Here is a 27,729-nt window from a genome sequence, read left to right on the forward strand (position 1 = left end):
TCAGATTGAACCGGGAGGCTTCAAACGATCGGACGGCAGCGTTAGAGAAGCATTCAACAATCAGTCTCTTCACACAGAGGAAGGAGAACAGAAACAAAGATGAAACAGCTCGGTGTGCTCGTCTGTCTAAGTTTAATTTCTGTGGCTGCAGCTGTGAGTTTCATCATTATCTGTCCTGTTTAGCTGCTTTTGTTGCGTTTTATGATTTCCATTTAAGAAACTCTTGTATAAAAAGAACAAGGCACTGTGCACCTGCACTCTCTCTGATTTTGTTCTCCCTCCTTCTAGTCTGGTATTATCGACCCCAGAGGAGCTCGTCCGGTGGAGCACGGCACCAGATCTGAGAAATGTGCCACACAGAAGGAATGGCCTTTCTGCACAGATGATGAATGGGTAACTTCTTTCACCCTTTATTTCATCCTGCTTTTTCTACAAGCCAAAAAATACAATGACACATGTTCATCACAGTTTACCAGATCTTACATTTTCCCTCTCCCTCCACCAGTACTCCAAATGCCCGTCGGGATGCAGGATCCAGGGTCTGATGGACAAATATGACCACAACCTGCTGAAGAAGATCGAGAAGATCCGCAGCCTCCTGGATCAGAACAAGGCCAAGCACCGTTCTGCCGACCAGGTGTCCAAACAGACCTACGACGTCCTGAAGGAGAAACTCACCATTGACTCTGGTTAGTGTGAATTTAAAACACCATGGCTAACTCTGGAGATAAAGCAGAGAGAGTGGGCTAAGACAGCCGACACAGCCTCTGTCATGTCTGCTATCAAATACTCTTCCAAGTTTAAATGGTTGTTTAAGTCCGTCTGCCAGTGCACAGTACAATAAAGTTTTTATTCAAACGTGTCCTCTTCTTCCACCAGGTGCCGGCAACAACTACTACGACTTGGCCCAGAATCTGCGTAAGAGAATCACTGACATGAAAATCAAGATCGACAGACAGCTGAGGATCCTGGCCGCCCTGAAGGATCGAGTCAAAGACCAGGTCGTCGAGATGCAGAGGATGGAGGTACGGAGACACAGCAGGGACAAAACACGCATTTACACAGTCACATTAATAATCAAGGTTTCAGCAGTTCATCACTGGATTTACAGCCTCATTTAGTTCCATGAAATAACCTGAATTTATTCATATGGATATGTTTATTTATATTATTCTGTCAGTAACAGCTGGAGTCAAGTCGAGGTGTAAATTCAGTTTTAGCTAAAGTTAGCCATGGCTATCTCACCAGCTAGTTTTCACTTGATGTATCTGTCTTAGTGTGATTTGTCTGACTGCGTCTCCTCTGTCAGATCGATATCGACATTAAGCTCCGCTCCTGCAAAGGATCCTGCAGCAGCTATGCCGAGTACAACGTGGACCATGAGAGCTACGTGACGTTGGAGAAACAGGTCAGGACCCAGGACACATTTAAGAAACTTAGAAACCTTACCTGTAGTTTAAGCAGGAGGAAACAGAGTCCAGATTTAGTTCTCCAATCATAGTTCCTGACCTCCAAAAAAGTCCCTACTTCGAGGATAATGACTTTCTGACGGCCCAGAAACTATTGGGTTGGAATCTACAGGGTTAAATGTTGTTGATTGGTCAAACAAAAAACCTGCAGCTGCTGCTACTTGTGTAAAGTTTATGCACACAACAGCACGAGTCCAAAGTGAGGGGGTAGAAAAAATTGATTTTCTCTTTGAGTTTAAGTGAACTGGTTTGACCCTGTGGAGTCAGAGATCAAACAACCTTTTCAGATGTGTTCACCCTTTTGGGATTGAGCATTTCTTTCTTAAAAGCTTAAAAAAACCACTGCTTGACCCAGACACAGTTTTTGAATTGTTTAAGTCTTTTTTTAAGAAGCGTCACCATCGCCCTTTCTCTTTACTGTCCAATATCCAGATCACCCAGCTGAACTCCCAGCCAGCTCAGAGCATCGAGTCTGTGGGGACGCTGTACGTGATGAAGAGCAGGCGGATGCAGGACACCAATGTGGACAGCATCTACAAGTCCGGTGCCACCGGTGCCACCGTGTCAGCTCAGAGGAGAGAGGACATGTTCCCTGATGTGAGTAACACATGTTGTTGGTTGGCAGAGTCATAGGAGCACATTTAACCATGGATTAACAGGTGAAGGTTGGACAATGTTCAAGGAAATTGTACATTTGTTGGGGACTATTTTCAGCAGTGGATTAAGACAGACATTATTAAAGGAGTTGGGACAGAAACATGTTTGTCTCAAAGCAGACACACTGAAATTTTTCCTCTTTCCTTTCTCAGGTGAACACGGTCGAGTTGATCCTTGAGGAGGAAGGGTCCAGCACATCCCCAGCAACCATCTCCAAGGAGCCAGGTACTTCCTACTCTGCATCTAAATCCTCCTCCACTTCCTCCTCCACTTCCTCTTCCTCCTCCTCCACTTCCTCCTCCTCCTCCTCCACATCCTCCTCCTCCTCCATCACTGAACTCGGAGGACGTGGTGATGGTCATTTACTTGGTGGAGGGTTTGAAGTTTACCGCCAGCCCAGCACGTCCCATGTCTCCACCCAAACCATCTCCTGCACCAAGAGCATCAGGAGGACCATCGTCCACACAAAGGACGGGCCAGTGGAGAAGGTAGAGGAGGTGATGGAGGGAGGCCCCGAGTGTCAGGCTATGACGGACCACACCGGAGGAGGAATGAGCTCCCTCTTCCCCACCCTTACACACACATCCTCCTCCTCCTCTTCATCTATAACCTCCAAGTCGGTCCACGTTGGTGGTGCCAAGGGAAGCCTCACAGAAGACTCCAAAATGACATTCGGGCATACAGGTTTTGACCTCAGTGGGTTCCTGACAGACAATCCAGAGGATGACATTCCAGATTTCCACGCCCGGAGTGTGAAGAGCGTGCGTGTCGAGCGGCAGGCCGATTATGTAGGAAAAGGTACCCAAACATCAGACCAGGAGTAAAATCTGCAAGGCCTAGAGGGGCACGTTCAGCTAGACAGCATGCTTTAGCATCAGCTAGCCCTATGTACCAAAAACATGAAGTGAACACAGTTTGTTATTGTTTGTTGCTAGAGCTAAAAAGATTTTTTGCATTCACATTCAATGCAGTGTATTGTAATTGTTAACATCTACACTTTTGAGTTGTTCTGACTCAATGTGTCCAAGAAACAGAATGGAAATTTAAGACTATGAGGAACTTTCAGGGCCATTTTCGCTTTGTGACAAAAGAAATCCAAAAAACTGGACAGCTAATTTGGACAAGAGCCATTTCGCAGTGACTGTTTTAACTAGAGTGCATTTAAACTACCAGATCTAAAGAGTTATTTTTGATACCAGGGCCAACGCCAACCAAACTCCACAATAAAAAGGCCTAACAAACAGAATTTTATGGATTCCTTTATTCAATTACTCAATTAAAAATGATTTTGTCTTTTGCAGATGGGTTGGATAAAGGGATTGATTGGGACAAGTGTTTTTGCCCCTTATCAGAAGTGCCCGTTTTTATCACTGTAGTATTTTCCAGCTAGCCGAACCAGCCCGTCCAAGCTAACTCGCGGTGTGCGGTGTGCCCCTCTCTGTTCGCAGATTGTGTTGAAGCCCACCGGAACCACCTGAAAGGGGAAACGAACGGCCTGTTTAAGATCAAACCCGGCGGCACGGACTCCACAGGGGTAGTAGAGGTTTACTGCCAGCAGGAGGGGCTAATGGGCGGGTGGTTGTTAGTCCAGCAGAGAGAGAGTGGCGCGCTCAGCTTTAACCGCAGCTGGGCCGATTACCGCAACGGGTTCGGTTCGGTCGACGCGCACGGGAAGGGGGAGTTTTGGCTAGGCAACCAGAACCTCCACCTGTTGACTAATCAGGGTGAGACGATGCTGAAGGTGGAGCTCGAGGATTGGGAGGGCGGCGTAGCAAGTGCTGAGTACATGGTCAGGGTTGGGTCGGAGGAGGAGGGGTACCCGCTTCACGTGTCGGGGTACACAGGGGACGCCGGGGACGCTCTGGTGAGGCCTAAATCCGACATGGCATCTTATCTGTCCCACAACGGGATGAAATTCAGCACCTTCGACAGAGACAATGATAAGTGGGAGGAGAATTGCGCAGAGATGTATGGGGGTGGGTGGTGGTACAACAACTGCCAGTCGGCTAACCTGAACGGGATTTATTATAAAGGCACGTACGACCCGGAGAAAAACGCGCCGTATGAGATTGAAAACGGAGTTGTGTGGGTGACGTATAAACCGGCCAACTACAGCCTGAAAACTGTTAAGATGTTTATCCGATCGACTGCTTTTTAATAAGACATGGACCACAAATAGACATTTGTATACACGTTTAGATTTAGTTGTAAAATAGGCAACAGATAGAATAGATCGGAGAGGAAGTAAAACTAAAGGTAAAGCTGAGGATAAATAAATATTTGAAAAGGTGGTTTCAGACCTTTTAGATTCTTGGTCTGTTTGTAAATCATTGCGGGATTTCAAAATCATGTCAAACTGTGTCAGCTTATCTTTATTTGTATTTTTGTCAACCCACTGTGTAAACGGCATTGACCTGTTTGTTAGGATTAACAAACCAGCGTTCTTGGAAAAAACCCCATGTTCTCTCTGTTCCTGAACTCTACTCCATCAATAAAGATTCAACGTTCACTTCAGCTGCTGTGGGTCCTGGCTTCATTTCAGACAAAATTACAAATCACGCACAAAAACACTTTTCCAAAGTATCAGTGAAGAAATACTGACTGACTAATATAAGGATGAATTATATTTCTCATGCAATGCTTATGAAAAAGTATTCACCCAACTTGGAAGTTTTCATTGTTTTACAATATTGAAATAGTAAATAAAAGTTAAAAAAAAAAAACACTTGTCAAAGATCACTGTAGTTTAAATTAAATTAGTGACTATGTTCTGTCACGTTTTTATTTTTTGTTGTGAAGCCGTTTGTGTCTTCTGCTGTGGAAAACGTACACATCAAACATGTAGATGTTTTACTCACAATGCAAAGTTCAGAAGTTTGACACGTCATATACTCACTTTAAACTTATTATAGCTGTAAGTTTACGTTATTACTATATCTCTACCATTAACAACTTCCTTTACTTTCTCACTGAAAATAGAACAAGATTTGTATTTATATTCAGGCAGTGTCATAAGTTGAAACAAAATTAGCAATGTAACATTTAATGTGAGTTATCTTGACTCTTACCTTCAACTTTGTAATTGTTTTAACAGATGAACCAAATGCAGCAGTTGTTATATTCAGACAGACATTATGACAAAAACATTTATACTTCAGTTAATGTTTTTTATTCAGAATTCAGAATTAAAATGTTCTTGTAATAAAAAGTGTTTGTTGTTTTAATGTTTTAAATCTTTGTCTTCTTCAATTTTCACAAAAACTGAACACTAAAAAAATAAAGTTCTGTCCAAAGGTCAGACCAATGACACTAAATAAATACATGCACACAAATCACATTTTGTGTTTGCAGTTGTCGTGTTTGAATTGGAGCTCAGTTGAAGGTGAATTAACCAAACTCTGTTTGTTTTCCTTTCTTTTTTTCTGCAGTGTGCGCCAAACTGAAGAAACCGAATCAAGATGGCCGACGGTCTCTCAGTCACACCCGGACATACAGGCGGCGACAGTGTCGAGAGAAATCAGGCATTCCTCTGTGTTCAGATGATGACTGGGTGAGAAAACACACACAGACACACAGCTGTATTTAGCATTTATAAGCTGTATATCATATAACCTGTTCACTCAGGTTGTGAAAGTAATTTTAGAATATATGAAGGGGGCATTTTCACGCAGCAGCAGGGATTTGTTCGTATGAAATAATCAACAAATAACATGAGATGAAACAATGACTGATGGCTGAGGACATACAGTTACACACATGTGACAACATGCTCTGGTGTTTCAGTGTTTTATACCCATGCTGCTAATCAACTGTCCCTCACAGATAAAAAATAAAATAAAATCATTCAGCCATGACCTGATTTCAAAGGTCCGTTTGTGTCAAGTGCTCTGGAATCTGACAAATTAGTTGAAAACAGTACAATGCAAAATTCACTATATGGCAGAGTTAGAACAAATTTGAGTTCAAACTACCACAGAATATTGGCGATAGGATGTCAGTTTCCAACCTCTCAGATACAATTGTGTCCTTCTCCACAGATTTCTAAATGCCCCTCTGGCTGCAGACTCCAGGGTTTGATCTCACAGATGGAAAGTGAAGTGCAGAGAAAACTGTGGATGGTTTGTAAGGCTGCACAGATGTACGCAGATGCAGCTGAGAAGACCATGACAACGATGACACGCATCTACAACTCGAACCGGAGAGTCATAGTCAACAGATACGGTAGGACTCACTGACTATGTTTGTTTTGGTGTTAGGGACAAAATAAAGACTGACTCGGCTAGGTCATTCTGTCAGGTAGGAAATATCTATCAGATATAACTAGCTCACAGTTTTACCGTATATCCAAACTGTGGATACTCTTCGATGTTACAGGGAAAAAAAAAAGTCAGCTTACAAATCCTGACCAACAGTGTCCAAGGCCCAGAAGTCCTCATAAGGTGGGTGTGATTATCTGGAAATGATTTGCGGGGACGCTGTGTCACTAATTTGGTTCCTTTGGATGTTTTGTTAAAGTTGGAGTTATGTAATGTAAGAGTGACTCTGCTGATAGTTAAAAAACACCAGTTTACACAGTAACGGTCAATGTTGACAACAGATGTTTTATTTACATTTTGTCTTTATGTTAAAATATTTCCAGTGCATCTATTTGAGTGTTTTGTATTTAAGTGTACACAGAGCAAAACAGTGCACAACACGAGTAAGCATCCAGATTCTGGACTGAGGATAATCTTGATTATACTAAACCAAATCTATATTTAAAAGAACAATTCAGCATTTTGAGAAATATGCTTATCCTCCTTCTTGCTGAGAAACCAATATGAGATCTACTTGTTTGTTTGTGTTATTGTGTGGTAGTTTTAAGTTTTCTAAAGTGTCTGATTACTTCTTCCACCACTGAAAGTCACAAAATAACTCAATCAAACAAACAGATGGAGGCAGTGGTATTCCAGGTTTTACAGCTCAGTAAAACTCCTGTTTTTGTCAATCAAGTCTGGTACTTTACAATCATTTACACCCTAGAAGGTTCAAAAATACTGGAGTTTTCCTCTGATATGTTTCACACAGAGGGATTTCTAACCTCTTATTGAACTCTCAGCAAGAAGACAAATAATTTCTTTAATGTAGGTTTGGTTTAAGATGATAATATTATAATAAAAACACAAAGCGTATTCATACAACAAAATTTTCCTCAGTGACTTGTGTGATTTGAGTCATTGTTTTCTTCTGCATGTCCCTGTCACAGTGATTCATTTGTCATCATTTGAGTAATTACTGCCTCATAATTATAGTTACTTTCATTGATATTTGTCACTGTTTACTTTGAGAAAACAAACTGTATCTAATTCCAGTAAAAATCCTGTAGCCTCTGTACTGATCTGAGTGTTGGTGTTCAGTGTGTGCCTACTTTATTTCACACAGTACAACAAACAGCCTCCACATCGATTGGCGTCGGCAGCAGAGGTTACTCAACTCTGACTTGACCTGACCAACGTTTCCAAACGCTCATGAGTCCAGGTTTCATCAGATTGAACCGGGAGGCTTCAAATGATCGGACGGCAGCGTTAGAGAAGCATTCAACAATCAGTCTCTTCACACAGAGGAAGGAGAACAGAAACAAAGATGAAACAGCTCGGTGTGCTCGTCTGTCTAAGTTTAATTTCTGTGGCTGCAGCTGTGAGTTTCATCATTATCTGTCCTGTTTAGCTGCTTTTGTTGCGTTTTATGATTTCCATTTAAGAAACTCTTGTATAAAAAGAACAAGGCACTGTGCACCTGCACTCTCTCTGATTTTGTTCTCCCTCCTTCTAGTCTGGTACTTCTGTCGACCCCAGAGGAGCTCGTCCGGTGGAGCACGGCACCAGATCTGAGAAATGTGCCACACAGAAGGAATGGCCTTTCTGCACAGATGATGAATGGGTAACTTCTTTCACCCTTTATTTCATCCTGCTTTTTCTACAAGCCAAAAAATACAATGACACATGTTCATCACAGTTTACCAGATCTTACATTTTCCCTCTCCCTCCACCAGTACTCCAAATGCCCGTCGGGATGCAGGATCCAGGGTCTGATGGACAAATACGACCACAACCTGCTGAAGAAGATCGAGAAGATCCGCAGCCTCCTGGATCAGAACAAGGCCAAGCACCGTTCTGCCGACCAGGTGTCCAAACAGACCTACGACGTCCTGAAGGAGAAACTCACCATTGACTCTGGTTAGTGTGAATTTAAAACACCATGGCTAACTCTGGAGATAAAGCAGAGAGAGTGGGCTAAGACAGCCGACACAGCCTCTGTCATGTCTGCTATCAAATACTCTTCCAAGTTTAAATGGTTGTTTAAGTCCGTCTGCCAGTGCACAGTACAATAAAGTTTTTATTCAAACGTGTCCTCTTCTTCCACCAGGTGCCGGCAACAACTACTACGACTTGGCCCAGAATCTGCGTAAGAGAATCACTGACATGAAAATCAAGATCGACAGACAGCTGAGGATCCTGGCCGCCCTGAAGGATCGAGTCAAAGACCAGGTCGTCGAGATGCAGAGGATGGAGGTACGGAGACACAGCAGGGACAAAACACGCATTTACACAGTCACATTAATAATCAAGGTTTCAGCAGTTCATCACTGGATTTACAGCCTCATTTAGTTCCATGAAATAACCTGAATTTATTCATATGGATATGTTTATTTATATTATTCTGTCAGTAACAGCTGGAGTCAAGTCGAGGTGTAAATTCAGTTTTAGCTAAAGTTAGCCATGGCTATCTCACCAGCTAGTTTTCACTTGATGTATCTGTCTTACTGTGATTTGTCTGACTGCGTCTCCTCTGTCAGATCGATATCGACATTAAGCTCCGCTCCTGCAAAGGATCCTGCAGCAGCTATGCCGAGTACAACGTGGACCATGAGAGCTACGTGACGTTGGAGAAACAGGTCAGGACCCAGGACACATTTAAGAAACTTAGAAACCTTACCTGTAGTTTAAGCAGGAGGAAACAGAGTCCAGATTTAGTTCTCCAATCATAGTTCCTGACCTCCAAAAAAGTCCCTACTTCGAGGATAATGACTTTCTGACGGCCCAGAAACTATTGGGTTGGAATCTACAGGGTTAAATGTTTTTGATTGGTCAAACAAAAAACTTGCAGCTGCTGCTACTTGTGTAAAGTTTATGCACACAACAGCACGAGTCCAAAGTGAGGGGGTAGAAAAAATTGATTTTCTCTTTGAGTTTAAGTGAACTGGTTTGACCCTGTGGAGTCAGAGATCAAACAACCTTTTCAGATGTGTTCACCCTTTTGGGATTGAGCATTTCTTTCTTAAAAGCTTAAAAAAAACACTGCTTGACCCAGACACAGTTTTTGAATTGTTTAAGTCTTTTTTTAAGAAGCGTCACCATCGCCCTTTCTCTTTACTGTCCAATATCCAGATCACCCAGCTGAACTCCCAGCCAGCTCAGAGCATCGAGTCTGTGGGGACGCTGTACGTGATGAAGAGCAGGCGGATGCAGGACACCAATGTGGACAGCATCTACAAGTCCTGGTGCCACCGGTGCCACCGTGTCAGCTCAGAGGAGACAGGACATGTTCCCTGATGTGAGTAACACATGTTGTTGGTTGGCAGAGTCATAGGAGCACATTTAACCATGAATTAACAGGTGAAGGCTGGACAATGTTCAAGGAAATTGTACATTTGTTGGGGACTATTTTCAGCAGTGGATTAAGACAGACATTATTAAAGGAGTTGGGACAGAAACATGTTTGTCTCAAAGCAGACACACTGAAATTTTTCCTCTTTCCTTTCTCAGGTGAACACGGTCGAGTTGATCCTTGAGGAGGAAGGGTCCAGCACATCCCCAGCAACCATCTCCAAGGAGCCAGGTACTTCCTACTCTGCATCTAAATCCTCCTCCACTTCCTCCTCCACTTCCTCTTCCTCCTCCTCCACTCCTCCTCCTCCTCCTCCACATCCTCCTCCTCCTCCATCACTGAACTCGGAGGACGTGGTGATGGTCATTTACTTGGTGGAGGGTTTGAAGTTTACCGCCAGCCCAGCACGTCCCATGTCTCCACCCAAACCATCTCCTGCACCAAGAGCATCAGGAGGACCATCGTCCACACAAAGGACGGGCCAGTGGAGAAGGTAGAGGAGGTGATGGAGGGAGGCCCCGAGTGTCAGGCTATGACGGACCACACCGGAGGAGGAATGAGCTCCCTCTTCCCCACCCTTACACACACATCCTCCTCCTCCTCTTCATCTATAACCTCCAAGTCGGTCCACGTTGGTGGTGCCAAGGGAAGCCTCACAGAAGACTCCAAAACGACATTCGGGCATACAGGTTTTGACCTCGGTGGGTTCCTGATAGACAATCCAGAGGATGACATTCCAGATTTCCACGCCCGGAGTGTGAAGAGCGTGCGTGTCGAGCGGCAGGCCGATTATGTAGGAAAAGGTACCCAAACATCAGACCAGGAGTAAAATCTGCAAGGCCTAGAGGGGCACGTTCAGCTAGACAGCATGCTTTAGCATCAGCTAGCCCTATGTACCAAAAATATGAAGTGAACACAGTTTGTTATTGTTTGTTGCTAGAGCTAAAAAGATTTTTTGCATTCACATTCAATGCGGTGTATTGTAATCGTTAACACCTACACTTATTGAGTTGTTCTGACTCAATGTGTCCAAGAAACAGAATGGAAATTTAAGACTATGAGGAACTTTCAGGGCCATTTTCGCTTTGTGACAAAAGAAATCCAAAAAACTGGACAGCTAATTTGGACAAGAGCCATTTTGCAGTGACTGTTTTAACTAGAGTGCATTTAAACTACCAGATCTAAAGAGTTATTTTTGATACCAGGGCCAACGCCAACCAAACTCCACAATAAAAAGGCCTAACAAACAGAATTTTATGGATTCCTTTATTCAATTACTCAATTAAAAATGATTTTGTCTTTTGCAGATGGGTTGGATAAAGGGATTGATTGGGACAAGTGTTTTTGCCCCTTATCAGAAGTGCCCGTTTTTATCACTGTAGTATTTTCCAGCTAGCCGAACCAGCCCGTCCAAGCTAACTCGCGGTGTGCGGTGTGCCCCTCTCTGTTCGCAGATTGTGTTGAAGCCCACCGGAACCACCTGAAAGGGGAAACGAACGGCCTGTTTAAGATCAAACCCGGCGGCACGGACTCCACAGGGGTAGTAGAGGTTTACTGCCAGCAGGAGGGGCTAATGGGCGGGTGGTTGTTAGTCCAGCAGAGAGAGAGTGGCGCGCTCAGCTTTAACCGCAGCTGGGCCGATTACCGCAACGGGTTCGGTTCGGTCGACGCGCACGGGAAGGGGGAGTTTTGGCTAGGCAACCAGAACCTCCACCTGTTGACTAATCAGGGTGAGACGATGCTGAAGGTGGAGCTCGAGGATTGGGAGGGCGGCGTAGCAAGTGCTGAGTACATGGTCAGGGTTGGGTCGGAGGAGGAGGGGTACCCGCTTCACGTGTCGGGGTACACAGGGGACGCCGGGGACGCTCTGGTGAGGCCTAAATCCGACATGGCATCTTATCTGTCCCACAACGGGATGAAATTCAGCACCTTCGACAGAGACAATGATAAGTGGGAGGAGAATTGCGCAGAGATGTATGGGGGTGGGTGGTGGTACAACAACTGCCAGTCGGCTAACCTGAACGGGATTTATTATAAAGGCACGTACGACCCGGAGAAAAACGCGCCGTATGAGATTGAAAACGGAGTTGTGTGGGTGACGTATAAACCGGCCAACTACAGCCTGAAAACTGTTAAGATGTTTATCCGATCGACTGCTTTTTAATAAGACATGGACCACAAATAGAAATTTTTATACACGTTTAGATTTAGTTGTAAAATAGGCAACAGATAGAATAGATCGGAGAGGAAGTAAAACTAAAGGTAAAGCTGAGGATAAATAAATATTTGAAAAGGTGGTTTCAGACCTTTTAGACTCTTGGTCTGTTTGTAAATCATTGCGGGATTTCAAAATCATGTCAAACTGTGTCAGCTTATCTTTATTTGTATTTTTGTCAACCCACTGTGTAAACGGCATTGACCTGTTTGTTAGGATTAACAAACCAGCGTTCTTGGAAAAAACCCCATGTTCTCTCTGTTCCTGAACTCTACTCCATCAATAAAGATTCAACATTCACTTCAGCTGCTGTGGGTCCTGGCTTCATTTCAGACAAAATTACAAATCACGCACAAAAACACTTTTCCAAAGTATCAGTGAAGAAATACTGACTGACTAATATAAGGATGAATTATATTTCTCATGCAATGCTTATGAAAAAGTATTCACCCAACTTGGAAGTTTTCATTGTTTTACAATATTGAAATAGTAAATAAAAGTAAAAAAAAAAAAAAAAAAAAAAAAAAACACTTGTCAAAGATCACTGTAGTTTAAATTAAATTAGTGACTATGTTCTGTCACGTTTTTATTTTTTGTTGTGAAGCCGTTTGTGTCTTCTGCTGTGGAAAACGTACACATCAAACATGTAGATGTTTTACTCACAATGCAAAGTTCAGAAGTTTGACACGTCATATACTCACTTTAAACTTATTATAGCTGTAAGTTTACGTTATTACTATATCTCTACCATTAACAACTTCCTTTACTTTCTCACTGAAAATAGAACAAGATTTGTATTTATATTCAGGCAGTGTCATAAGTTGAAACAAAATTAGCAATGTAACATTTAATGTGAGTTATCTTGACTCTTACCTTCAACTTTGTAATTGTTTTAACAGATGAACCAAATGCAGCAGTTGTTATATTCAGACAGACATTATGACAAAAACATTTATACTTCAGTTAATGTTTTTTATTCAGAATTCAGAATTAAAATGTTCTTGTAATAAAAAGTGTTTGTTGTTTTAATGTTTTAAATCTTTGTCTTCTTCAATTTTCACAAAAACTGAACACTAAAAAAATAAAGTTCTGTCCAAAGGTCAGACCAATGACACTAAATAAATACATGCACACAAATCACATTTTGTGTTTGCAGTTGTCGTGTTTGAATTGGAGCTCAGTTGAAGGTGAATTAACCAAACTCTGTTTGTTTTCCTTTCTTTTTTTCTGCAGTGTGCGCCAAACTGAAGAAACCGAATCAAGATGGCCGACGGTCTCTCAGTCACACCCGGACATACAGGCGGCGACAGTGTCGAGAGAAATCAGGCATTCCTCTGTGTTCAGATGATGACTGGGTGAGAAAACACACACAGACACACAGCTGTATTTAGCATTTATAAGCTGTATATCATATAACCTGTTCACTCAGGTTGTGAAAGTAATTTTAGAATATATGAAGGGGGCATTTTCACGCAGCAGCAGGGATTTGTTCGTATGAAATAATCAACAAATAACATGAGATGAAACAATGACTGATGGCTGAGGACATACAGTTACACACATGTGACAACATGCTCTGGTGTTTCAGTGTTTTATACCCATGCTGCTAATCAACTGTCCCTCACAGATAAAAAATAAAATAAAATCATTCAGCCATGACCTGATTTCAAAGGTCCGTTTGTGTCAAGTGCTCTGGAATCTGACAAATTAGTTGAAAACAGTACAATGCAAAATTCACTATATGGCAGAGTTAGAACAAATTTGAGTTCAAACTACCACAGAATATTGGCGATAGGATGTCAGTTTCCAACCTCTCAGATACACTTGTGTCCTTCTCCACAGATTTCTAAATGCCCCTCTGGCTGCAGACTCCAGGGTTTGATCTCACAGATGGAAAGTGAAGTGCAGAGAAAACTGTGGATGGTTTGTAAGGCTGCACAGATGTATGCAGATGCAGCTGAGAAGACCATGACAACGATGACACGCATCTACAACTCGAACCTGGAGAGTCATAGTCAACAGATACGGTAGGACTCACTGACTATGTTTGTTTTGGTGTTAGGGACAAAATAAAGACTGACTCGGCTAGGTCATTCTGTCAGGTAGGAAATATCTATCAGATATAACTAGCTCACAGTTTTACCGTATATCCAAACTGTGGATACTCTTCGATGTTACAGGGAAAAAAAAAAGTCAGCTTACAAATCCTGACCAACAGTGTCCAAGGCCCAGAAGTCCTCATAAGGTGGGTGTGATTATCTGGAAATGATTTGCGGGGACGCTGTGTCACTAATTTGGTTCCTTTGGATGTTTTGTTAAAGTTGGAGTTATGTAATGTAAGAGTGACTCTGCTGATAGTTAAAAAACACCAGTTTACACAGTAACGGTCAATGTTGACAACAGATGTTTTATTTACATTTTGTCTTTATGTTAAAATATTTCCAGTGCATCTATTTGAGTGTTTTGTATTTAAGTGTACACAGAGCAAAATCCAGACTGAGGATAATCTTGATTATACTAAACCAAATCTATATTTAAAAGAACAATTCAGCATTTTGAGAAATATGCTTATTCTCCTTCTTGCTGAGAAACCAATATGAGATCTACTCGTTTGTTTGTGTTATTGTGTGGTAGTTTTAAGTTTTCTAAAGTATCTGATTACTTCTTCCACCACTGAAAGTCACAAAATAACTCAATCAAACAAACAGATGGAGGCAGTGGTATTCCAGGTTTTACAGCTCAGTAAAACTCCTGTTTTTGTCAATCAAGTCTGGTACTTTACAATCATTTACACCCTAGAAGGTTCAAAAATACTGGAGTTATCTCTGGAGGTTTCTCTGATATGTTTCACACAGAGGGATTTCTAACCTCTTATTGAACTCTCAGCGAGAAGACAAATAATTTCTTTAATGTAGGTTTGGTTTAAGATGATAATATTATAATAAAAACACAAAGCGTATTCATACAACAAAATTTTCCTCAGTGACTTGTGTGATTTGAGTCATTGTTTTCTTCTGCATGTCCCTGTCACAGTGATTCATTTGTCATCATTTGAGTAATTACTGCCTCATAATTATAGTTACTTTCATTGATATTTGTCACTGTTTACTTTGAGAAAACAAACTGTATCTAATTCCAGTAAAAATCCTGTAGCCTCTGTACTGATCTGAGTGTTGGTGTTCAGTGTGTGCCTACTTTATTTCACAGTACGACAAACAGCCTCCACATCGATTGGCGTCGGCAGCAGAGGTTACTCAACTCTGACTTGACCTGACCAACGTTTCCAAACGCTCATGAGTCACAGGTTTCATCAGATTGAACCGGGAGGCTTCAAATGATCGGACGGCAGCGTTAGAGAAGCATTCAACAATCAGTCTCTTCACACAGAGGAAGGAGAACAGAAACAAAGATGAAACAGCTCGGTGTGCTCGTCTGTCTAAGTTTAATTTCTGTGGCTGCAGCTGTGAGTTTCATCATTATCTGTCCTGTTTAGCTGCTTTTGTTGCGTTTTATGATTTCCATTTAAGAAACTCTTGTATAAAAAGAACAAGGCACTGTGCACCTGCACTCTCTCTGATTTTGTTCTCCCTCCTTCTAGTCTGGTACTATCGACCCCAGAGGAGCTCGTCCGGTGGAGCACGGCACCAGATCTGAGAAATGTGCCACACAGAAGGAATGGCCTTTCTGCACAGATGATGAATGGGTAACTTCTTTCACCCTTTATTTCATCCTGCTTTTTCTACAAGCCAAAAAATACAATGACACATGTTCATCACAGTTTACCAGATCTTACATTTTCCCTCTCCCTCCACCAGTACTCCAAATGCCCGTCGGGATGCAGGATCCAGGGTCTGATGGACAAATACGACCACAACCTGCTGAAGAAGATCGAGAAGATCCGCAGCCTCCTGGATCAGAACAAGGCCAAGCACCGTTCTGCCGACCAGGTGTCCAAACAGACCTACGACGTCCTGAAGGAGAAACTCACCATTGACTCTGGTTAGTGTGAATTTAAAACACCATGGCTAACTCTGGAGATAAAGCAGAGAGAGTGGGCTAAGACAGCCGACACAGCCTCTGTCATGTCTGCTATCAAATACTCTTCCAAGTTTAAATGGTTGTTTAAGTCCGTCTGCCAGTGCACAGTACAATAAAGTTTTTATTCAAACGTGTCCTCTTCTTCCACCAGGTGCCGACAACAACTACTACGACTTGGCCCAGAGTCTGCGTCAGAGAATCACTGACATGAAAATCAAGATCGACAGACAGCTGAGGATCCTGGCCGCCCTGAAGGATCGAGTCAAAGACCAGGTCGTCGAGATGCAGAGGATGGAGGTACGGAGACACAGCAGGGACAAAACACGCATTTACACAGTCACATTAATAATCAAGGTTTCAGCAGTTCATCACAGGATTTACAGCCTCATTTAGTTCCATGAAATAACCTGAATTTATTCATATGGATATGTTTATTTATATTATTCTGTCAGTAACAGCTGGAGTCAAGTCGAGGTGTAAATTCAGTTTTAGCTAAAGTTAGCCATGGCTATCTCACCAGCTAGCTTTCACTTGATGTATCTGTCTTAGTGTGATTTGTCTGACTGCGTCTCCTCTGTCAGATCGATATCGACATTAAGCTCCGCTCCTGCAAAGGATCCTGCAGCAGCTATGCCGAGTACAACGTGGACCATGAGAGCTACGTGACGTTGGAGAAACAGGTCAGGACCCAGGACACATTTAAGAAACTTAGAAACCTTACCTGTAGTTTAAGCAGGAGGAAACAGAGTCCAGATTTAGTTCTCCAATCATAGTTCCTGACCTCCAAAAAAGTCCCTACTTCGAGGATAATGACTTTCTGACGGCCCAGAAACTATTGGGTTGGAATCTACAGGGTTAAATGTTTTTGATTGGTCAAACAAAAAACTTGCAGCTGCTGCTACTTGTGTAAAGTTTATGCACACAACAGCACGAGTCCAAAGTGAGGGGGTAGAAAAAATTGATTTTCTCTTTGAGTTTAAGTGAACTGGTTTGACCCTGTGGAGTCAGAGATCAAACAACCTTTTCAGATGTGTTCACCCTTTTGGGATTGAGCATTTCTTTCTTAAAAGCTTAAAAAAACACTGCTTGACCCAGACACAGTTTTTGAATTGTTTAAGTCTTTTTTTAAGAAGCGTCACCATCGCCCTTTCTCTTTACTGTCCAATATCCAGATCACCCAGCTGGACTCCCAGCCAGCTCAGAGCATCGAGTCTGTGGGGACGCTGTACGTGATGAAGAGCAGGCGGATGCAGGACACCAATGTGGACAGCATCTACAAGTCCGGTGCCACCGGTGCCACCGTGTCAGCTCAGAGGAGACAGGACATGTTCCCTGATGTGAGTAACACATGTTGTTGGTTGGCAGAGTCATAGGAGCACATTTAACCATGAATTAACAGGTGAAGGCTGGACAATGTTCAAGGAAATTGTACATTTGTTGGGGACTATTTTCAGCAGTGGATTAAGACAGACATTATTAAAGGAGTTGGGACAGAAACATGTTTGTCTCAAAGCAGACACACTGAAATTTTTCCTCTTTCCTTTCTCAGGTGAACACGGTCGAGTTGATCCTTGAGGAGGAAGGGTCCAGCACATCCCCAGCAACCATCTCCAAGGAGCCAGGTACTTCCTACTCTGCATCTAAATCCTCCTCCACTTCCTCCTCCACTTCCTCTTCCTCCTCCTCCACTTCCTCCTCCTCCTCCTCCACATCCTCCTCCTCCTCCATCACTGAACTCGGAGGACGTGGTGATGGTCATTTACTTGGTGGAGGGTTTGAAGTTTACCGCCAGCCCAGCACGTCCCATGTCTCCACCCAAACCATCTCCTGCACCAAGAGCATCAGGAGGACCATCGTCCACACAAAGGACGGGCCAGTGGAGAAGGTAGAGGAGGTGATGGAGGGAGGCCCCGAGTGTCAGGCTATGACGGACCACACCGGGGGAGGAATGAGCTCCCTCTTCCCCACCCTTACACACACATCCTCCTCCTCCTCTTCATCTATAACCTCCAAGTCGGTCCACGTTGGTGGTGCCAAGGGAAGCCTCACAGAAGACTCCAAAACGACATTCGGGCATACAGGTTTTGACCTCGGTGGGTTCCTGATAGACAATCCAGAGGATGACATTCCAGATTTCCACGCCCGGAGTGTGAAGAGCGTGCGTGTCGAGCGGCAGGCCGATTATGTAGGAAAAGGTACCCAAACATCAGACCAGGAGTAAAATCTGCAAGGCCTAGAGGGGCACGTTCAGCTAGACAGCATGCTTTAGCATCAGCTAGCCCTATGTACCAAAAACATGAAGTGAACACAATTTGTTATTGTTTGTTGCTAGAGCTAAAAAGATTTTTTGCATTCACATTCAATGCGGTGTATTGTAATCGTTAACACCTACACTTATTGAGTTGTTCTGACTCAATGTGTCCAAGAAACAGAATGGAAATTTAAGACTATGAGGAACTTTCAGGGCCATTTTCGCTTTGTGACAAAAGAAATCCAAAAAACTGGACAGCTAATTTGGACAAGAGCCATTTCGCAGTGACTGTTTTAACTAGAGTGCATTTAAACTACCAGATCTAAAGAGTTATTTTTGATACCAGGGCCAACGCCAACCAAACTCCACAATAAAAAGGCCTAACAAACAGAATTTTATGGATTCCTTTATTCAATTACTCAATTAAAAATGATTTTGTCTTTTGCAGATGGGTTGGATAAAGGGATTGATTGGGACAAGTGTTTTTGCCCCTTATCAGAAGTGCCCGTTTTTATCACTGTAGTATTTTCCAGCTAGCCGAACCAGCCCGTCCAAGCTAACTCGCGGTGTGCGGTGTGCCCCTCTCTGTTCGCAGATTGTGTTGAAGCCCACCGGAACCACCTGAAAGGGGAAACGAACGGCCTGTTTAAGATCAAACCCGGCGGCACGGACTCCACAGGGGTAGTAGAGGTTTACTGCCAGCAGGAGGGGCTAATGGGCGGGTGGTTGTTAGTCCAGCAGAGAGAGAGTGGCGCGCTCAGCTTTAACCGCAGCTGGGCCGATTACCGCAACGGGTTCGGTTCGGTCGACGCGCACGGGAAGGGGGAGTTTTGGCTAGGCAACCAGAACCTCCACCTGTTGACTAATCAGGGTGAGACGATGCTGAAGGTGGAGCTCGAGGATTGGGAGGGCGGCGTAGCAAGTGCTGAGTACATGGTCAGGGTTGGGTCGGAGGAGGAGGGGTACCCGCTTCACGTGTCGGGGTACACAGGGGACGCCGGGGACGCTCTGGTGAGGCCTAAATCCGACATGGCATCTTATCTGTCCCACAACGGGATGAAATTCAGCACCTTCGACAGAGACAATGATAAGTGGGAGGAGAATTGCGCAGAGATGTATGGGGGTGGGTGGTGGTACAACAACTGCCAGTCGGCTAACCTGAACGGGATTTATTATAAAGGCACGTACGACCCGGAGAAAAACGCGCCGTATGAGATTGAAAACGGAGTTGTGTGGGTGACGTATAAACCGGCCAACTACAGCCTGAAAACTGTTAAGATGTTTATCCGATCGACTGCTTTTTAATAAGACATGGACCACAAATAGAAATTTTTATACACGTTTAGATTTAGTTGTAAAATAGGCAACAGATAGAATAGATCGGAGAGGAATTAAAACTAAAGGTAAAGCTGAGGATAAATAAATATTTGAAAAGGTGGTTTCAGACCTTTTAGACTCTTGGTCTGTTTGTAAATCATTGCGGGATTTCAAAATCATGTCAAACTGTGTCAGCTTATCTTTATTTGTATTTTTGTCAACCCACTGTGTAAACGGCATTGACCTGTTTGTTAGGATTAACAAACCAGCGTTCTTGGAAAAAAACCCATGTTCTCTCTGTTCCTGAACTCTACTCCATCAATAAAGATTCAACATTCACTTCAGCTGCTGTGGGTCCTGGCTTCATTTCAGACAAAATTACAAATCACGCACAAAAACACTTTTCCAAAGTATCAGTGAAGAAATACTGACTGACTAATATAAGGATGAATTATATTTCTCATGCAATGCTTATGAAAAAGTATTCACCCAACTTGGAAGTTTTCATTGTTTTACAATATTGAAATAGTAAATAAAAGTAAAAAAAAAAAAAAAAAAAAAAAAAACACTTGTCAAAGATCACTGTAGTTTAAATTAAATTAGTGACTATGTTCTGTCACGTTTTTATTTTTTGTTGTGAAGCCGTTTGTGTCTTCTGCTGTGGAAAACGTACACATCAAACATGTAGATGTTTTACTCACAATGCAAAGTTCAGAAGTTTGACACGTCATATACTCACTTTAAACTTATTATAGCTGTAAGTTTACGTTATTACTATATCTCTACCATTAACAACTTCCTTTACTTTCTCACTGAAAATAGAACAAGATTTGTATTTATATTCAGGCAGTGTCATAAGTTGAAACAAAATTAGCAATGTAACATTTAATGTGAGTTATCTTGACTCTTACCTTCAACTTTGTAATTGTTTTAACAGATGAACCAAATGCAGCAGTTGTTATATTCAGACAGACATTATGACAAAAACATTTATACTTCAGTTAATGTTTTTTATTCAGAATTCAGAATTAAAATGTTCTTGTAATAAAAAGTGTTTGTTGTTTTAATGTTTTAAATCTTTGTCTTCTTCAATTTTCACAAAAACTGAACACTAAAAAAATAAAGTTCTGTCCAAAGGTCAGACCAATGACACTAAATAAATACATGCACACAAATCACATTTTGTGTTTGCAGTTGTCGTGTTTGAATTGGAGCTCAGTTGAAGGTGAATTAACCAAACTCTGTTTGTTTTCCTTTCTTTTTTTCTGCAGTGTGCGCCAAACTGAAGAAACCGAATCAAGATGGCCGACGGTCTCTCAGTCACACCCGGACATACAGGCAGCGACAGTGTCGAGAGAAATCAGGCATTCCTCTGTGTTCAGATGATGACTGGGTGAGAAAACACACACAGACACACAGCTGTATTTAGCATTTATAAGCTGTATATCATATAACCTGTTCACTCAGGTTGTGAAAGTAATTTTAGAATATATGAAGGGGGCATTTTCACGCAGCAGCAGGGATTTGTTCGTATGAAATAATCAACAAATAACATGAGATGAAACAATGACTGATGGCTGAGGACATACAGTTACACACATGTGACAACATGCTCTGGTGTTTCAGTGTTTTATACCCATGCTGCTAATCAACTGTCCCTCACAGATAAAAAATAAAATAAAATCATTCAGCCATGACCTGATTTCAAAGGTCCGTTTGTGTCAAGTGCTCTGGAATCTGACAAATTAGTTGAAAACAGTACAATGCAAAATTCACTATATGGCAGAGTTAGAACAAATTTGAGTTCAAACTACCACAGAATATTGGCGATAGGATGTCAGTTTCCAACCTCTCAGATACACTTGTGTCCTTCTCCACAGGTTTCTAAATGCCCCTCTGGCTGCAGACTCCAGGGTTTGATCTCACAGATGGAAAGTGAAGTGCAGAGAAAACTGTGGATGGTTTGTAAGGCTGCACAGATGTATGCAGATGCAGCTGAGAAGACCATGACAACGATGACACGCATCTACAACTCGAACCGGAGAGTCATAGTCAACAGATACGGTAGGACTCCCTGACTTTGTTTGTTTTGGTGTTAGGGACAAAATAAAGACTGACTCGGCTAGGTCATTCTGTCAGGTAGGAAATATCTATCAGATATAACTAGCTCACAGTTTTACCGTATATCAGTGAGTATATATGAACTGGGAACGATCGAACCGGGCAAACGTGGTGTCATTTGAAAGGCCTCATTAAGAAAAAGGTTCCCACACTACTCTCTAATTACAGTACTAGGATGCCGACTGAATAATGCTGTATTTTGTCTCCAGTGTCAGAGCTGAAGTTTGTGGAACATGCAGAAGAGATGTCCAGGAATCTCACGTCGCTACAGAAACGATCGTCCGGTCTGTCACAGCAACTCAAGGAGCTGCACCGCAGGGTCCAGAAGCAGATTGAGGAGTTGTATCGAACAGAGGTGAGGCATGTTAAGACTCTGAAGTTTCATACGAAATGATAGTAACATTAATCATGTCTTCTACATACAGTTTGTGCAGAAGACTGCATATAAATAGTGAAATATTCACTGTCTTGTTTACAGGTGGACATTGACGTGAAGTTGCGAGCCTGCACCGGGTCCTGCCAATCAGCACTACCGTTCACCGTCAATCATCTCAGTTATCAGACGCTTCAAACTTACATGGACCAGACGGACATGACTCTCAACCAGAGAAGGAAAGCTGCTGCACCTCCTGATGACATCCCACACGTCACCCTGCAGACTGTAGATGTAGGCCCAGCACCATCTGCAGAATATAAGACCATCCCGACAGTCCAGAGAGAACTGTTGACCCAGTTTGAGGACATTGGACAGAATCAGTTGGTTCTTGAGGACCTGCTGGAGGACTCTGTGGATGTGCAGGTTCTTACTCTTGCTGAGCTGGAATGAAAGGGTTTATTTTTTGTTTACCTGGTGAGCATTTCTAGTTTACAGAGTGACAGACATCTCTATTACCTCCCTTTGAAAATACTCTCACATATTACAGAATACTCAGTCAGCTGTTAAAAGCTCTCATTACCTCCTTTCAACAGCCAGACACATTTGAATATCTGAGCACACACTCCTCTTTCTGTGTTATTTATTTCAGTGTCTGCCTTTCGGATGGCATTTGAAAAGATACGTTAAAGCACATGTACACTCATTTCTGTGTATCCAACCCACTGCAGGTATTTCTTCAGTTATATTTGTATTTTGTATACTCATGGCTCAGATAATAAAAATGTGTTCAGGCCATTGTTTTGCACATTTCTGTTACTTGTTCTGGGCGGCACAGCAGTGCAATGTGCAATGTTCAAACCCCGGTTTGCCCGCACATGTTCTCCTCCATGAATTTCCTCCAGCTTTGTACCATAGTCCAAAGACTTGCAGATAACCGGTGACCCGTAGGCATGAACGTGAGTGTGAATGGTTGTCTCTATATATTGTCCCTGTGATAGACTGGTGATCTGTCCAGAATGTACCCCAACTATACTGCTACTTGTAATCCTATTTTGTGGTTATAGAATAAGGTTAATTAATGAAAATTGAACATTATTCACCCGTATTGACAAGATGCACTTGTCTTGAACCCTAATTTGCTTCCTAGCACATTTCTAGATTGTATGTTTTTCTGTTTTCTTTTGACAAGCTGCAGCAGGAAGAAGCAATTCAGCAGTTAGAATAAGAAAAATAACTTCATTCATGTGTTCATTATCTATACCACTTATCCATTAAGGGTTGCAGGGGGACTGGAGCCACAGGTCCAGAATAATAACTTGAGTAAGCAAATTTTTGTTTCTGAAGTGCAGTAAATTAACAGACAGACCAGACAGAAAGTATGTTCCTCAATGTGTTTATTGAGTAGTGGAGGATAGTTGACATCAACTCATCCTAGTAGTGCACACTGAAGACGTCACACATAACAAGGACTGATCACAGTCATTTACTCACAACCAGTTAGGTTTCTGTTCTTATCTGTGGAATTTATCTGACATTATTTATCTTCTCTTCATTTATTCTTTTGTTTTAGACGCTTAATGCTTCATGTTGCTTTTAACAGACGTTATTTTCTTCACCTTCATTTCTTTCACACACTGTCCTGACAAATTGGGTGTAAATGTGTGTGTCCATTTAACATACAGGTTACAGCCAAAATAAAGAAAGTTCTTCAGTATTTATTACAAGATTATTTGATGTTCAGGTTGTTCATTAAACCCAAAGCCCTGTTAGGACACTTTACTTTGGTGCTTCTTTTATTTTGGCGGTTTCCTGTGTGTGTTATGTGTTGACATCCTCCGACACGTTTATCTGGAGGCGAAGTAAGGCCTGATCTTCATGCTGATGGACTTCAGTGAATACCAGCTCCCCTTCCAGTTCATCCACACCACGCCATCATCTGTGCCGTGCTTGGCCATGTTGGGCGTGTAGGGACCGCCAATGTAGTATCTGCCATTGGGATTGGCCGAGTGGCAGCGGTTGTACCACCAGCCACCTCCGTCCTCCCTGGAGCACTGTTTGGAGGGATCACCGGGGATCCTGGATCAAGTAAACAAGGACAAAAAGGTGTCACAGTGTACGTTATTAACAGTAAGAACCATTTTTCTATAGTCACACCAGCATCAGAAAAATATCATATGAATTATTTTTGTAATTTTTTTTAGAGCATGTGTTAAAGATGCCTTCCTGCTGACAAGGGCATCATATCAGATGGCCATCATTTTGATGGCCATATACTGAATTACTCGGTGTAATCCTGTGAACGTGCTCACACAGAGGACACCTACCAGTTGTCGTTGTCTCTGTCGTAGGTGCTGAACATCATGCCGTTGTGGATGGTCATGGTGCGGTTTTCACCAAAGAGCTGCAAGGATCCTTCCAGGAAACAGTTGCCGGCGTTACCGGAGTAACCGTCAACCGCCATCACGTAGTTGGATGACTCTGACTGGATGGTGAACTGGTTGTACTGAGCATGAACCTAAATAGTAGATGAAACCATTTGACACTGAGCTTAACCCTTAGAAATAGGATTGACACTAAACTTGCCTATTAGTCTGACAGTCCAAAAACTAAACATATTTACTTTACTATTGCATTAGACGAGGAAAACTGGCAGATCCCTACATTTGACAACTGGAAACTATACTGTTTTGCAGCAGTCGATGATTAATTTTCTTTTAATCAAGTTATTTCTTTCATAGTTAGAAACTCACCTTGGCCCCTGTCCAGTCCTGCATCTCAATGAGAACTTCAGTCGGGCCCATCTTGGTCAGGTGACTAATGCGGTCATTACCCAGCCAGTATTCACCTGTCACATGACCAAGGAGAAAGGTATGTTAGTTCACCAAAAACTACTGCAATAATGTTCAATGTGCGTACAAGTATCTGCCAACAGTAAGGGAAATAATAGTAAGGGTTTCCACTCATTGTACCAGGGGTAACTTTCTTGTTTCTGATTGTCTTACCAGGAGTCTCACAGTGACCCTTGCCAACATCGAAGGCGATGTTGCCGAATCCACGACGATAGTCGTCCCAGCGTCGGCCAAAGTCAACACTGCCGTCAAGCCTGTTCTGGATGAGAAGCCATCCTGGGAAAATAAAAGAGAAAATATTGAAGATGTCTATCAAACCCTTTATCTCCAAGGTATTTACTGTGGAAACAAGCTAAAGGAATTAAAATTGTTTGATGGTGTAACTGAATTATTTTCTGACCTCCATTCTGGGTGGACTGATCACAGAAGACCTTGTATGGTGGGTAGAAGGGGTCAGGCTGGATCAAGTACATCTGGGATTCTTTTCCTCCACGACGGAAGATATCCTCACACTCCTTACCTGAATAACACAAGAGAAGAGACCGTTAGGGTTAAGGGTTTTATTGATTCTTGATTGATTCTCATGTCCAATGACCAACACTTGGGACCACACTTACCAGACACCACAGGTATAGGACATTTGGTCTTGCATGGCTCCTTGCACTGCTCTCTCTGGGTCTGGATGGCCTTCTCCAGCTTCAGGATTTTCAGCCTGATCTTGTCCAAGACCCCCTGCAGCCAAAACACATGACACATTACATCAGGGGTGGGTTCTCATAGCCTTTAAGGTAACATAGTCTTTAAGACACTTGAAAGACTAGGCATGTTTTGGCTGTGACTGAGGATAGTTGCTGCATTCAAATTCTTAAATGAAACTGACGTAATCTTTCTGCTTTTTTTTTTTTTTTACACGTCTGCTCTTATTTACCTGTAGGACTCTGATGTTGGAAGGGAAGACAGTGTCCACCGTCTCCTTGATGTAGGAATGCTGATCCTCCACTTGGTCAGTGTACTGACTCACCACCCTGCTGTTGGCTGAGAGGAGGAAAAGATGGAAATTGACAAAGGGCTTTTTGCTTGTAAGAGGCTTTCACTTCAGTCGGCTGTTGTGTCTGTAAAGTCTAATTTAAAACTCACTGTATTTGACATTTATAGCTCTGCCTGATTTTATTATTTAACTTGCTTTCAATTCATGTAACATAAGTCCTCAAGTGAGCTTTTTCATTGGCCTCACCCGTGATGATTCTCTGCCTCTCCCTCAGAGAGTTGGATATGCCGTTGACGTAGTTGTAGATGTTATTGCTAGATCTGGTCAAGTCGTCCACCTGAGGCTTGAGCTCCTTAATGGTCTGTGGGAAAAAAATGATGTGATTAAATAAGAAAATTTGCAGCCCCTGCTAGTGCACTTGTGACAGTTGTTGCTCAGAAAAGGCTGGTCATGACAAATGAAGAGAACATACATGATTCTCTGGAAGTAATTAATTAAGTAAGTAATTCAATAGATCAGATCACTTACTGTCTTGACATTCCTCTCTTGTTTCACCAGTGTAGTCTTCAGTTCACAGCCAGTGGGACACAAAACACCCTGGTGGACAGAAAAATCTTTGGTAAGTTGCCTGCAGAAGTTAGTTTTTTTGGCCGTATTAAGTGACCATTTTCTGATGGTTCTGAATACTTCCATTAGCATGAAACTTGTTTATAAAGTTTTTCTATGTTCAGAGAACCTCTGGTAAAGGAGTGTGTAAAACCAGTGGTTGACCTTGTGCTAGTGTCCTCCTACCATTTCCTCTGAGGCATGTGTGCATCCACCAGCATCTGGCTGCTGCTCCTTCTCCTGCCTCTGTGGTCCTCCGACTGGAGCTGGGGTGGGGCGGCCACGATACCTGGACAAAAAGCAGAAGATATTTCACTGACACTGAGAAACACTGATTTGAACCTTCCTAGCAGCACAATCAGTCCACCACTTCGATTCCACCTGAATCTCAGTAACAATTAATTTGGCCAATACCAAATTTTACAACTTAAAAGCAAATAAATTTACAATCAGACACTTGAAATACTAATACTTCAAAGTGATTAAGTAAAATATCTCTATATATGCCACAAGGGTGTTTGCATTTGAGAACATTTTAATAGTCACTTATTATTTAATTTATTCCTCATGTAATTGTGTGTGAATGTACCTGCTACCACCGCTGATAGGGGGTGGAGCATAGCGGTGGGGGTCGTAGCGATCCCTGCCCTTCATTACTGGACGGTGACCACGAACGTCTACCGATCCTCCCTGGGTATACATAGAAACACAACATGATGACGAAAGTACTAAAACAGCAGAATACTAAAATTAGTGAAATCAAATGTATTGCATAAATGAAATAATTTAAGCACAGTGGTTCTACGTACAGTTTCATTCCCTGCGTTTGAAACTTCCTGTGAAAGATAAAGGAAAAGTATTAGTGTGAATTTATTTGAAGATACAAATAATTTTTTCTCTCCCCTTGTAACTGTCGTTTAAAGACTATTACTATTTATTCTAAAACAGATGTTTCATGGGTAATGGTGACGTTCAGTCTTATGTAGATAAAGAAACTCAGACAGAAATTTTATTCAACACTCACTGTTTCATAGTCGTCAAACTCCAGATTATCCTGAGCCCAGGCGACGTACACACACAGATACAGCAACAGCAGCGTCCTCATCGTCCACTGTTGATAATGTTACTCTTATCAAACTCTGGTCAGTCACTCCGCTGTCTTCAGTGTGCCTTCACTCCCTTTTCTGTCCCAGAA

The 27,729-nt window shown here is 42.4% G+C and overlaps 4 protein-coding genes, 3 long non-coding RNA genes and 1 pseudogene across 10 annotated transcripts; 4 read left to right on the forward strand and 4 right to left on the reverse strand.

Annotated features, from left to right (window-relative positions):
- On the forward strand, positions 1-4,640 carry LOC108874633 (fibrinogen alpha chain). Its single transcript, XM_018663157.2, has 8 exons — positions 1-153; positions 289-393; positions 506-689; positions 880-1,025; positions 1,310-1,408; positions 1,902-2,066; positions 2,279-2,924; positions 3,575-4,640. The coding sequence occupies exons 1-8, from the start codon at positions 100-102 to the stop codon at positions 4,282-4,284; spliced, it is 2,109 nt and encodes a 702-aa protein (XP_018518673.1). The 5' UTR covers positions 1-99; the 3' UTR covers positions 4,285-4,640.
- LOC127142258 (uncharacterized) lies at positions 2,282-10,241 on the reverse strand. Its single transcript, XR_007812745.1, has 2 exons — positions 10,092-10,241; positions 2,282-2,421 (listed from the first exon to the last, which is right to left on the reverse strand). It is a non-coding gene; the product is annotated as an uncharacterized LOC127142258 (long non-coding RNA).
- On the reverse strand, positions 4,313-6,267 carry LOC127142255 (uncharacterized). 2 transcript variants are annotated; one of them, XR_007812742.1, is made up of 2 exons: positions 6,133-6,267; positions 4,313-5,672 (listed from the first exon to the last, which is right to left on the reverse strand). It is a non-coding gene; the product is annotated as an uncharacterized LOC127142255 (long non-coding RNA). The 2 variants fall into 2 exon arrangements; XR_007812741.1 differs by having other exon boundaries at positions 6,098-6,227.
- On the forward strand, positions 5,537-23,757 carry LOC108874834 (fibrinogen alpha chain). Of its 3 annotated transcripts, none has more exons than XM_051069543.1 (4): positions 5,537-5,676; positions 21,475-21,658; positions 21,925-22,070; positions 22,194-23,757. In XM_051069543.1, exons 2-4 carry the CDS (start codon positions 21,523-21,525, stop codon positions 22,539-22,541), a joined length of 630 nt encoding a protein of 209 aa, XP_050925500.1. In that variant the 5' UTR covers positions 5,537-5,676; positions 21,475-21,522; the 3' UTR covers positions 22,542-23,757. The 3 variants fall into 3 exon arrangements, with proteins under 3 accessions (XP_050925500.1, XP_050925501.1, XP_050925499.1); XM_051069542.1 differs by lacking the exon at positions 5,537-5,676 and adding an exon at positions 12,435-13,343; XM_051069544.1 differs by lacking the exons at positions 5,537-5,676; positions 21,475-21,658 and adding an exon at positions 6,212-6,347.
- On the forward strand, positions 7,644-12,293 carry LOC108874825 (fibrinogen alpha chain-like; annotated as a pseudogene).
- On the forward strand, positions 15,280-19,938 carry LOC108874816 (fibrinogen alpha chain). Its single transcript, XM_018663359.2, has 8 exons — positions 15,280-15,451; positions 15,587-15,691; positions 15,804-15,987; positions 16,178-16,323; positions 16,608-16,706; positions 17,199-17,363; positions 17,576-18,221; positions 18,873-19,938. The coding sequence occupies exons 1-8, from the start codon at positions 15,398-15,400 to the stop codon at positions 19,580-19,582; spliced, it is 2,109 nt and encodes a 702-aa protein (XP_018518875.1). The 5' UTR covers positions 15,280-15,397; the 3' UTR covers positions 19,583-19,938.
- On the reverse strand, positions 19,675-21,586 carry LOC127142254 (uncharacterized). Its single transcript, XR_007812740.1, has 2 exons — positions 21,444-21,586; positions 19,675-20,983 (listed from the first exon to the last, which is right to left on the reverse strand). It is a non-coding gene; the product is annotated as an uncharacterized LOC127142254 (long non-coding RNA).
- fgb (fibrinogen beta chain) lies at positions 23,469-27,729 on the reverse strand. Its single transcript, XM_018663396.2, has 13 exons — positions 27,559-27,729; positions 27,344-27,370; positions 27,124-27,224; positions 26,721-26,823; positions 26,457-26,525; positions 26,175-26,289; positions 25,869-25,975; positions 25,558-25,672; positions 25,341-25,460; positions 25,094-25,216; positions 24,842-24,936; positions 24,416-24,606; positions 23,469-24,167 (listed from the first exon to the last, which is right to left on the reverse strand). Exons 1-13 carry the CDS (start codon positions 27,637-27,639, stop codon positions 23,936-23,938), a joined length of 1,479 nt encoding a protein of 492 aa, XP_018518912.1. The 5' UTR covers positions 27,640-27,729; the 3' UTR covers positions 23,469-23,935.

The sequence above is a fragment of the Lates calcarifer genome, unplaced genomic scaffold, assembly GCF_001640805.2.
Source record: "Lates calcarifer isolate ASB-BC8 unplaced genomic scaffold, TLL_Latcal_v3 scaffold_37_80, whole genome shotgun sequence".
NCBI classification, from domain to species: Eukaryota; Metazoa; Chordata; class Actinopteri; family Centropomidae; genus Lates; species Lates calcarifer.